Source organism: Lepisma saccharinum, chromosome 24 (genome assembly GCF_977018435.1).
Source record: "Lepisma saccharinum chromosome 24, izLepSacc3.1, whole genome shotgun sequence".
Taxonomy (NCBI): Eukaryota; Metazoa; Arthropoda; class Insecta; order Zygentoma; family Lepismatidae; genus Lepisma; species Lepisma saccharinum.
The window spans coordinates 62,215,122-62,228,979 of record NC_139252.1 but is presented as its reverse complement, the minus strand read 5'-3'; the positions used below and the strand labels follow the sequence as shown (position 1 = coordinate 62,228,979).

Genomic DNA, 13,858 nt, shown 5'->3' with positions numbered 1-13,858 from the left:
ATGCGAATTATTGTTTTTTCTTCTCGAAATATTCATTAGGGAATGCAGATACAGTGCAACCATGAACCACTGAATCATCTCCGTGAGCTACCTGTAGCTCATAATCGATTGATGGATTGGTTATCCCCGATTTAAAGCAAGAGTGCGAGTTTTTGTTTGAAGTCCACTTTATCTACATGTAGGCTGATCAGGACTGGACCTACAGTTTTAAAGTGGGAACCGTACCACTGTGCAATGTATATCCACCGGGTACCAAATTTTTGATCCCTTGATTACAAGGTGGCGATGTTACCGCTATGCCACAAATTTAAAACAAGATATTTATCAAATATGGAATTGCACAAATAAATGAAATCATAATATGTGCACACACAATTTTTATTTATATACTAGATATACACATCCAAAGTTTATCTAAAAAGAGTCTTCACGAATGGAAAATGTACAGCATTCACTACATATGTACACGTATCACAGGCACAATTAGAGGTCTAGAACCAAGATGGTATTCTGACCTATTTCTGAACCGTTTTCGCTGGAGAGGAAAACTATCTACATTCCATACTACTTCTAAACTTTTGGTTTTTACAGAAAATCTGAGTATAAAACGCAGCATAGAACACTTAAATGTTTATATACATTTACAATAATGCACTACTATTATAAACTTGCTTTCTGACACACTAGGAAACACTGAAGTATTATTTTAAAAAATATATGGTGTTGCAAACTAGTGGTGTATTTGAAGGGGAGGGGGCTAAATATATTATAATTTTCTTTGCATCGCCAAACTTTTTCCAAGCATAGGGTAATTGTTTACTTTAATTTTCTAACCTCTGCATTTTCATATTTAAACTTATGTTTATATTCATAATAGATGCGGTAAATGCAGTTTAGAATTACTTACGTGAAATTTTGTATTTCCACGTTGCACAATTTAATGGTTATATCCTATTAATTTCGAAGAGACTCAGTCTTCATTCAATAAGGGTATGGCGTCTGGAGCAGAGATGTTTATAGTTTAATGAAAATTAGTGTTAATAGCCTGTCATCAGTAACGAAAAGAGCAACCTACTTGTAGTCCATGCATGGAACATATTTGACAAAAGTGTCTGTAAAGAGATTACCATATCCCATTTCTTACTGGATCACCTACCTGAATTCTGAACTACATACTTGCCTTCTGACTAGCTGGGTTTGGCAACTAGTGTTGCTGCTATTTCATTAACTTGCTTCTTTTTCTCGGCCAATCAGAACCCAGCGTAATTGGCTGAAAGTGTCACTTGTCAAATGTAGTTGGTAATGACTTTTGAAGAGAAAAAATGAGTTTGGAATGAATAAAAAAAAGATGGATCATTCACATTCTTGAAAAATCATATCAGTGTACCTATACACAGAACAAATTTTATCTCAAGTTGAATTATCAAACAAAGGTATCACGACTATTACCAAAAAAGGGGGAGGGGGCTTCTATAAAGGCCTAACAATGATACTTCCTTTTTAAGAAAATCAATTTATAAAAAATATTTCCATAATACGAACTCATTGAATAAACTTGGTAGAATCAACACACAAAACAAATGCATATGTGGCTGTCACATTTACTTTAAAAGCCATAAATGGAACTTGTAATTTAAAAGATAATCATTACATTAATCGTAATTACAATATAAGAACAATCTTTTTCAAATGAGCTATGTAAAAAAATAATAATAATAATTACATGTGCACAAAATAGTGCTGTGACAGGTACTGTGTAACAAGTTTTGTGTCTAGTCCAGCAGCCAGAAAGAATTGCTAGTAGGAATTCTAGTTCCGTGGGAGACAGATTTAAGTTATTTAGCTTGAGTTCTATAGTTTAAATCCATTTCCTGCGAAATGTTACTTCACAAAACTAGTTTTCACCAAGACATGTTAGATTTACTGCGGGTCTTAATACCATTGAAGATATGAATACACTACAAATGCATTTCCATAAATCAACCTTTCTTCCTCAACTGCATCTATAAATAGCAATGATATAATAGCTTAATGAAAATTTATAGCTTTCATTATCTATTACAAGAAACAATATAAAATGTATACAAAATATCATTTTCTCACCATATCTACTTTCAAGCTTTAATAACCTTTTACAAAAATCAACTCATAAAATCAAATGTTGCCTTTTTATATATGAACATTCGCTGCCAAAATTATATAATTAGTATACAAATAGTACAAAATTAAAATATTGAACTCGCACAGAAGACTGCGATTTTAAATATTCTTAAGCTCCAATAATACACAATTTGTTCTACCATCTACTCTGCCTTTAGTCATGTTTCAAATTTTTAATTAAAATATATGTTTATAGCTGGATATTCCCACCAACTCGTTAAAAATAAAAATGCAAAAAACACTGAAGATCTAAAAATCATGTCATGAAAAATAAATGATTTGGTATTTTAGAACGTATAGACTATTTTCATCTTTTATCTGAACATCTAGTGCTAATTGGATCATAATCCTAGAAAATTCTTAGGATAATGTGGGAAATATTTAATGCATTTCCTGAATTTTTGTAACAAACAATATCATAGATCAGGTAGGTCAAACTACTTTTTTATGCAAGCTAAGGGAACACACATTAAGTACACTGAAGAAAATGTAACAACACATGACTGTTAAAAGCAGGACACACCTGCAAAATGCGTTATGCATGATGTCAACACTTGAGTGTGAAAACTTCAAAATTCAACATTTTTTATTCCTCCACATATCCTATATCAGTTCATAGTAACAATTTTTAGTGCTTTACGAATTTGCAATTTTACATCGCAAGAGTAAACTCACTGACAAATTAAAAGATTTGATTCAAAAGAGAAATGCATCAAAGCAATTCTGTCAAAATTAATCCCAAATCAAGCTATATAGTAACTTTTATTCATTGAAAGGAGAGTAGAATTTGTTAAGCATGATCATTGTTCTGTTGTTAAGATATACCAAAAAATATAAACAACACAATTTCAGATTTCCTTAGTACATTTCAAATCCAAATAAATATTGTCAAAAGTATAAGTCGTGTAACTAAATTAGGTAAATGGATTCACAACTTTTGCTACATTTTGAGTGATTGGCTACAAACTTAATAGAATGGAATCTGTTCATATCTTTCATGTATACATTAATATTTCAAATTTGAGTTCCACATAATACTGCACTGTAATATGTCAACAATGATTAGCAGTATTCTTCTACCTGAGGAAACCATGGCAGTTAAAATATTGCACAAGAGAGGATGTCGGAGTGTTGATATTATTACATAATATTGGCACATGGTAAGTCAATGAGTTACATGCACTAGTCAACTTCCTAAATACTACATAATAATCTATTTGATTGTTACAAAAATGTCATTCCTCTTACGAAGCCAAAAATAATTAACTGGAAGATTTTTTATAAAATGGGAACGAATGGTTGAAGCACTATTATGTATTATGTACATTAGGTATTATTATGAAATAAGTGTTTACAAATATATGATAGAGTCTTGCTCTTTTTATTCAATTTCCATAAACCTTATCTTCTCGTATCATACTCTCAAAGAATACATGAAAACAAAAAAACTGTAATGACTTAAAAACACTATTTGTTCAATCTAGCAAGTCAATAATAAAAAAAGTGCAAATAGGACTGAATTTTCCTGTTTCCAACACTTGTGGATTCACAATTAATATTAATGTTAACACTGAATATTTCAAAATTAATCTGAATACATCTATACATAAGCAATGTTCCTCTGCCAGTTTATCATCATTTTATAAACAAACAATTGCATATTTGGTTGAGCAATGAGAACTATTAATGATTTTTGTTGAAGTTGAATGATTTTTAATGCCTTACAGAGCTCATAACATTGCCGAAACTCCTGCGTTTGTGACAATAATGTTAAGTATCCAATATCCATTAATATTCTCATGCTCTTAAAACACTTTACAATTACATCATTTTCCATCACTGCAAAAATTCATTGTGTTTATAGCTTAATGTTGAAGAAAATAAATTGTCCATATTACAACATTGAATGCTGCAATATCTATTCACAAACTTACAAAAACATATCAAAGATTTGTACAATTACTACAATCATTCTACTGTCACGCAGCTGCCTCAAAGTAATAAACAAGTAAATGCAAGAAAGGTCATGAATATTTACATTGGTGCGTTCAAGGTAGATTTGTTTACACTCTCATCACAAACTAAGTACATGTCAGTTCACAATAATCAGACAGAAAAATATCCTACTTTCTAACACACAAAATGTCTAGTAATTCTTCCTCTATCATGTAAAAACAAATGAATGAATCTTTCAGCCAACAACCCAGTACAGTGTGGTACACATACTGACATAAAAAATGTTTATGCTGTACAGTCATGGACATTTCTGGGTTGTAACACCACCATAAAATTTCAACTGAATCATTACAACCCATAAATGTCTGACTACAAGTTCCTGAATTATAACAAAGCATTCTGCAACAATATAATGTACAGATTGTTCATTCAATATGTAACAGCAAAGGAGTACTGTAAACCAAAAATATTTATCTCGAAAAAATATAGATTTTTCTTGCAACATGTGCCAATTTTTAGAAGTTTCAGTTAAATTCACAGACCACTTAATTTTCCTTATTACAGTATGTGTGTGTATTAATTTCTTGACATTACAGTAAAACCTCATTAATCCGGACTAATGGGGGGGGTAAGTTGACCGGTTTGACGAAAGTCCAGATTAACTTAAATAACCTACATAAACTAGAAAGTGCATTAAAACTCAGTTTATAGCAACAAAACAAGTTTATTATGTTGTATTTGAAGGGCATAGGCCTATACTGTACTACACAGTACAGTATACAATACAGAACTTCTTTGGGAAGTTCTCCCATGGACAATGGATGTACATATTCTTAGCCGTTACGAAGCAATATGACAAATATGATTGTTGACTTCTAGCCACATTTAAAACCTTGTTATTTTTCCTTTCCCTGTCCAGATTAACAAAGTTATACTGTATTTCTTTCAAACTTACATGTGGTTAACTTATCTTTCTTATGTTGTCTACATACTATCAAATTTAATATTAATAATGGTCACAGATATACACAACCTGATTTGACTCAGTCATGTGAGAACCAACAAAGGAACGTAAATCCAGAAATGCATTTTCGGTTTTACTTTACGTTATCTCTTCTGAGGAGTTTTATTTCTTTTTAAAAGTCAGATATATTCCTAAGAACACATTATTCTCTCTCTCCTGTAAATTCAAGAATTTGAAGTTACGTCCGTCTGGTTCTCACATGACGATTCGTATCTGCTCTAAAATTAATAAGAAATACAAACAAAAAAAAAAATACGGAGAGCCAAAAAGGCCATACAATAAATATGAATAAACGGGAAACATCAGACAATACGAAAATTACAATTCCATACTGTGAGAGTTCTCATTTCCTCCATAATTTATTTCTATCAATCGATGCAAAAAAATGTACAAAACGGTATGAACGCAAATCAAACCAAGCAACAGATTTAAATTGTGTGCACACGTAAATATTTTTATATATATAAATATCTCTATACACATATACTTCTGATCACACAACTATATCACATCCATATTATATATGTCTAGAAGAAAAAATTACTTTAGTATAGTCAAACAATACTGCCAACATTTTCAGACTAAGAGTGCTTAGCAGATAAATCCCAGAGATTATACAATAAACCAACCCCTCGCTTCAAATATACCACATGTTTACTTTTTTACATAAATTTCAATATTCTTAAGCCATGGAAGACTCAATTTGCCACACAATTTCGTATCATTGACCTACCTTTCATAGCAGTATAAACCTTGAAAGACGATATTATTAAAATATATTTAAAATTATTTCAGGTTAACGACAGATACAGTTATAAAAGAAGATTCACAAACCTTAAACAGTTCAAGCAAAGTCCTAGTAAATATCGCTCACTGTTGTAGTTACTATTTCTAGGATTTTACAAAATTTCTAGAATAGAATATTTTTCAAAATCTAAGACTCTTGCTTTATGTAGTTACTGAACATGTAGAAATAGTAGACCGAACAACATACGTGAAATTTTACACCACGGAGAAATCCCTACAAATATATACAGGGTGATTACAAAGTTTATAATCACCCTGTTTTTTAAGGTGGGCTTTAAATTGTAGGATAAAATTTCTTACGACTTCATATTTATATAACATTTCAGTTTCCATATATATTTATTTTCATGCTCATGGGAAATATTTTCAGCCAATGGACACTATTTGTTATTCCCCTAACGTAAGTTGTGTATAAAAAAAAATATACTGGTAACGCTCATAATAACTGAACACAGCTAAATGAGCAATGGATTTGATGCCAATGTCAGACACACACACACACACACACACATATATATATATGTAATTTTCCTTTAATGCCTTAAAATTTATTTTCCAAATGATTCATCAATCACTTATTTTTTAAAGAAAAACTTCATGAGAATAAATGTTAAATATTGAAGAAAAACATTTTGATTATGAAAATAATATTCAGTTAATAATTAAGATTTTAAAATATTTGCATTATTAATATTTAAATTTGCAATCTTCACTATATATATATTCATCATGACATACCTTGTGAAAAATACATACAATAAAATAGTGAGAAATACATTAGGCCACCAGTTATTATTTCTACTATATTACAATTATTATTATTTTAGTTTTAAGACAAAATTTAATTCAATTTAAAGCAAGACATTTTTGCAAAGTATATATTTTTAATCGCTCTGGTAGGTTAATATTAACAGTTATATTACTTCAATATAGGGTAGTTTTATTGTGATAAATTTCAGTGTTAAGAGTTTTTTTTTTTTTTTTAAACTAGACAAAATCGTAACACATACCTGGTTTTGCTCTCAGAATTTTCGGACCAATCTGTGAATAAAACACATTTTAACTGTTTCAGCCCTTGGATGACTCACTCTTTTCCAGTTTTGAGCTTCTTCAGTGATGGGAGAATAAAAGAGACTTGTGCAAAGGTTGAAACAGTTAGAAGGTGTAAAAAACTTGACTTCCCGACCATGGCCTTGAAGCAATCATGTTCTATTCAGCTACCTCTTGTTTATGAAGGACCAAGATTGGTCCGAAAATTCAGAGGACAAAACAACATGTGCACTAAGATTTAACATTGTTTTTAACATTGTTGACACGTGACATAAAGTACCAACTTTTTAACGTTACTATTAAGACTTTTAGTCCACTTGAAGATACTGTCATAGCAAAGGAAAAAATCAACACTGTTTACGATTATTTAAATTCAGAATACCTGCATGATGTACATTCTTTCCTGCCAATAGTTAAATTAAGTAGCTGATGTGACACTAGAGTGAAATCAATTTTAGACTAAAACAAAAAATATTTTCTAAACCCTTGGTCTATGGATAGTTATAGGGTTCCTAAATATAAACATTAAAACAAACACCTACTAAACAATAAAAAAAACATACAAATGTAAAATAAAACACGCACATTTTAACAAGAACACTACAAAAATATTTTCCTGGGTGTGCAATGTTTGATATAAAATCTAATAATTTTCTTTGGATATTTGCTTTGAGCAGTTACAAAACCAATCTACACTAGAAAAAAAGGGGGGGTAGAAGATAACATTTCTGGATTTATTCATATTTTTAAAAGCATTATTAATTATTAAACTTTATATTTTACAATGTTTCCCTTCATTAGCAATCATAATAGGTATGGACAATAAATTTTTCAAATAACTTTCAATATTTATGTTTTCAATCTTTGGAGAATGTAGACATTAAAACAGAATGATCTAGTATACTGAATGACAATGAAACATTAAACTTGTTTGCTATTTTTACATAGCTAATTGCAATTATTTCAGGAACAAAATGCAGAAATTATACAATTTTACTTGAAACCGTTTTATCTTTTCATACTTTGGACAACATTTTTATTTCATTTTGAATAGTTACTCCGAGAGAAATTAAAAGAATTGGATTCTGCAATGTAAGGTATCATCTTAGTAAAATATTGCTGTGAAATAATTACAAAATAAATTTCTTAAAATTCCACAAAACAACAAACATAACCCCAAATTATAAACAATAATAGTAACAAACAAACAATCACAAAATTACCATCATAAACCTGTGACATTTTTAACAAAACAAAGTGCAACAATATAATCCATCAACAAACTCAATGATATGATAGGTAATCATTACATATAATAATTAATACTAATTATATACTTGTAATGCTGGAGATTATTATGAATCAATATGTACTACAATATGTGGTACATCTATAGAACAAATGCAAACACAAAAACTGCAAGTTTTAATACATTATCAGTTTTGGCCTGTTTTGACATTTCAGTGAATCTGGTTTGCCTGCAGCTTTAAACTTAGTTACTGAAAATAACCAAGATGACGAAGAGGTTGTCCAATGAATTAGTATCATTGCTTATACTTTCGTATCCAGTAAATGATAACCTTCGTCAGCAACATCCAATAATTATCCTTGTTGGCAAGTGAAGATATTTAGGCAGGGGGCAGGTGTATTGTGATGTTCTTCAAAACTAGTATATTTTAGATGCTCTAGCACTACATAGATGAACAATGTCCATGACTGAACCCTCTGGTTAAAATTTGACTTTTCTTCCCCTCAGATATCAACCAGGAGCTTTCTGGAAGAGGATTCCATTCATCTGAGAGCTGGTGTCTCATCTGTATGTACTAAAGATTGGTGGATCAAGCTCTTGAAGTACGAATTGTACCGGGAATGAGATTCCCTTTTCCAAATCGAGACTAGAACGAAACACGATCAAGATAAGAGCAAGACTTTGTTCCACAAGAGTGGATGATATTTGAAAATGTCACCAAAACTAATTCAGACATACTGTTGGGAATGGAAAACTAAAAATTAATCCACTAGTGATAACTATGAACCTGCGCAGCATGGTTGCATATATTCAGGATAAGATGCCATTTTTCGAGGATTTGCAGCGTCAAAATGGGATATCAAATGCCTTGAGGTTCGAAATGAGATCAAAACAGGTGTTTACAAACCCAGGAGAGACCTAGAACATGACACGTGGGACACCAGAGACTGTAAACTATAGTTTCATCTCAATACTATCTCTACTAAAAAGCTAGGCTATTTCTATGGAACTCAACTGATCAAATGGGAAGAAATCTCTTATCAACATTTTACTATCAGTAATTATGTTGAACAATGAATCTTACACTGAGCGATGGTTTTAAAGCCATAGTTTAGAAATAGGAATTAATGAATAGAGCAATTCACTCTATTCGCCTTCACGGGAAGATAAATGCCAACACACCACATTTAGAGGTATCTGTTCTTATGTATTATAAAATAGAATACCAATTCATCGTACTCATGTGCAAATTAGAAGACATCGAACTGAAGATTTCAACCGATCTTACCCTAGATTCACAATCCATAAATTATATTTGGAAGGTTCCTAATCAGACCATGTGTAAAACAATCAAGGAAAAAGTCCTAACCAGCCTGTGTGTAAAATAAACAAGGTACTGCTTTTTATAAAAAAGACTTGCAACCATAATTCTCTCTTATCAATGCCAGAAATAACTCTTAGCATTAACAATCACCTACCAATTTTGATAACCCTTGCCTTTTCTATATGGGCAATGCTGAGTGAAAAAAATTCAACACCAAAACTCTCATTATTGTTTAAGCTGTTGCTTCTTCTCGTAATGGTACAAGTATTACACCCACCACAAAATGACTTTGGACCTCATAACAAAAGCACAAAAAATTACTTCTTTATCACAGGCTGGAGGCTAAGTCCTGAATCACTGACTTGTTGATAAAAGCAAGAGACTTGGTAGTATTAATTGTTCTATCATTAAATATATTTTCAGTCAAGTAGCCAATCGATATCTGCGCTCCGACGGCCGCCATCTTGAAAACAATCTGCCATATTTGATATATCTCGGGAACAGTCTCTCCTATAAACGTCCGGTTTTTTCAGAAATGTTCCAAATAGTGTAAACTTTCATAATAAATCAATAAATCTGTTTTTGAAAAATAAGAAATAGAATTTTTTCAGAAAAACTACAAAACATTTTATGAGAATAACTGCGAGTTGAAATTCTTAATAATGATTCTATTTTCAAAAATTATGTTGATTTGATTGTAAATTGTACCTTTTTTAAAATGTCATTTAAGGTAAATTTATAAATCTAGGAAAAATAGGGGCTCAGTTCGTCTAAAGACTTCTAACAAACCCTAAGTAATCTTACAAAATAGAAAATGCCATTGTTTGGTTCGAGAATTATTAATTAAGACTTTCTGAAAAACTCCTATTTCTTATTTTTCAAAAATAGATGTATTGATTTATTATGAAAGTTTACATTATTTGGAACATTTCTGAAAAAACCGGACGTTGATAGGAGACACAGTTCCCGATATATATCAAATATGGCAGATTGTTTTCAAGATGGCGGGAATTGGAGCACAGATATCGATTGGCTACTCTACTGAAAATATCTTTAATGATAAAACAATAAATCTTACCAAGTCTCTTGCTTTTATCAACAAGTCAGTGATTCGGGACTTAGCCTCCGGCCTGTGATAAAGATGTAATATTTTGTGCCTTTGGTTATGAGGTCCGAAATCATTTTGCGGCAAGTGTAAATTACTTTCACTGTTTCTGAACAATGTAAAAACAACTGAATAATTCCCACTGTTACTGAATAGAAATCCATTTAACTATGTTTCACTATTTACCATATATTTACCACAATTATTGAATAATTTAATAAATAACAACCTTTCAATTTTCACACGAGTAGAAAAATGTGGCAACATCATTTTCATATAAGTTGCTATTTACTTCACATTACTGTATCTATTATAGCAACACGTATTCACTGATGTTGTATAGGTTTTCCATACAAATAGATCACAACCTAATCATACCTTATGGGTATGGAAGAAAACGGCCAACACTAATTAACAATGTAATTTCTTCATTAAAAGAATTAATGCAGTTATTTAATTGCAACATGGTAAACTATACTTCCAAGCATTTCAACACTATGCAATACTTGGCACATTTATAATTACAGACATTTTATGTATACAAACTGAATACAGTATTGCATTATACTGTTTTATACTGCAATTGCAAAACAGTAAAGAAAAATTATGGTATTTCTGTGACCTGCTGGGTGAAAATACTACCCAGCTATTAGCAGCCACATTCCAAATAATAGTGGTTGGTATGATACCAGTTATACAGGGTGTTCCATTAATAAGGCAACTGAAAGTATCCAGAACACACAATGTTCAGTTACCTTTTATTTGAACACCCTGTATCATATTCACATAAACTTTCAACATAAAAATTATAAAATTTGAACAGCCTAGTCCAATATCTGGACTAAAAAACGAGGAATTTATCTTATAAAAACACCACACATCCACACAAAAGTATCTAACTAATCCGCAAAACAATCTATACTTCTTTTCCCATGCGAGTTTTAAAAATAAATGCCTCGTTTATACTCAGCTATACACAAAACTCCACAAAATTATTAGGAATCAACACAGTGCCCTCACTTGCACGGAAATGCTAGTGCTATTGTACCTAACAAGTTCTTCATAACGTTATCTGTGCTTATAATTCACAGAGCAATGAACTTTGTAACATATCTGTAGTAATTACAAGAAAAATCACAACTGGAGATGGATTTTATGAGCTATTTTCATGTCTACAAGATACACAATTGTCAGCAGTTCGTGGAGTAAAATTTTAATTAAAAATTTGGTAAACTTCCTCAGAGATATTTGATAACAAAGATTAATAAATTCAAATTTGATGTCTCTTTATCAGATCACGATCCATTGAGCATAAAATTTCTTCAGCACTGAAATTTTCACAATTGCTTATGTCTATTTATGTTTTTTAATGTCACTGGTTATCACGTGACAATATAAGGGGTAGGCCGTTGTTGAGGTAGGTAAATTGTATGAGAGTTGAAATAATACACAGAAGAAATTAGGTACAAAAGTATACAAATGAAATATGATTAAAGTAAAGATTCACAAGGACTGTGTAATTCTACACAATCTTCACCTGATATCAGGAATTTCAATTAATGAAGCAGGTTGTCTTTAAAGAGGGGATACATGCAGTTCCTAAGTCCTTTGAAGAATACTGGAATCGAGGGTGCAACCCTGGTTTTAAGTTTTTCAGGGGACCGAGGAGAAAAATTTAAAATGACAAAAAACAAAAAAAATGTATACCAATGTTGATCTATCTAGACCATGATTGGATGCATAATATGGGGAAAATGTAAAATCCGGGAATGAAAAATTCGAGTTCCACTATACACAATGTACTAACAATAATGATTAGATGGAACTGGTGAAGTTAAGGTCGGAACATGGAACCTACGGTGGACACACGCAGATTACAGTTATGACACAAGCAATATGCATGTGATCCCTTCCCTTTCACGACTGGTTTATTTCAAGCCTACTTTATGCAACAAAACAAATCAGGATAATAGGTTGTCAAGTTCTAGCACGGACTGAACCAGGCTGATGTTCTCAAAGAAACTCATTTTGTTTTAAAAACAAAAATCTGTTACAAGCAAAATGTTGATATATGTCAGCCATCGAACACATCTCTCTGCACAAGTTTACCAAATCTTTTAACAAAACTGCTGCCTTTGTGAATCACAAAGCTAGAAGTGACTCGTTTTATAAGTATCCAAATTACGATCTTAAAAATAACGGTTAGAAACTTTTCTATCTAGGACAATATTTGGCACAACGGACACGTAGTGTACATATAGTATAAAAGAGAGCCACAGGTACCCTTCTACAAAGACATAGAAGCCGAAGAACAAAGTTGCAACAACAGACAACATGAGGAAAGACAATTATATATGATATGTAGTGAAAACTGTCACATAAATATTCCTCACTAGTGGTAACTACTCATACAAATTTGGCAACTTTAATACTTTTAACAGATTTTTTTACCTTTCTCATTATATGAACTGCATCACGTATCAATACTACTGAACACGCTTAATATCCGAGTCTGTATGTGGAAGCACCACCCTCGAACAGTTCGCAGCATGCCTCACAACACCCTGAAGCCGTAGCAATTCACCTGTTCCAGCTATAATACTGAGAAATCTACGAAAACTCTCATCCCAAACTGCACTCCACTAAACACGTCTCTAAAAGCACATTTTTTTCTAAATGAGGAATATTAAGAATCACACTGAGCAAAATTTGCATTGTACTGTTGCATTAATACAATGTATACTGGTATTTATTTTTCCGTTTCTGGAAAAGCAATTACGGTATCATCATCGGTGGATACAAGTAGTTCAAGATGGCGTAATAATGCACTCCTGCAGCCAACACGACATGCAAATGCCAAATGGCATGCGCACACGGGATGCAACCGTCCGCTTTGAAGAATATCACACCCAGTATGTAGATGAAGCCACCCATCTTGAGCTCAGACAAGCCTAAAAAGTCATCCGACTGAAACAGAAGAATATTGATTGATTGATTTTTATATTACAGGCACATCAGCACATAGGCTATTTTTGCCCATCATGCAATATGGGGATAGACCCCCAACTAAAACAAAATTGAGGATAAGCATCTAGTCTAGGGGTGTGCAAGAGACAGAATTTTTTTGGTCGGGATGAGAAATTTTTTAAATCTCGACATTTGGAATGGGAAAAATTCGCAATT

General features: G+C 31.8%; 1 protein-coding gene across 5 annotated transcripts in view; it reads right to left on the bottom strand.

Annotated features, from left to right (window-relative positions):
- Nucleotides 1-360: 360 nt before the first annotated feature.
- Nucleotides 361-13,858, bottom strand: part of LOC145978085 (monocyte to macrophage differentiation factor 2) — a 105,904-nt gene continuing 92,406 nt past the window's right edge. For all 5 annotated transcript variants that reach the window (XM_083110514.1, XM_083110516.1, XM_083110515.1 and 2 more), the window contains exon 6: nucleotides 361-13,642. In XM_083110514.1, the coding sequence (XP_082966640.1) occupies nucleotides 13,451-13,642 (192 nt within the window). In that variant the 3' untranslated portion in view covers nucleotides 361-13,450. The remainder of the gene's footprint in view (nucleotides 13,643-13,858) is intronic.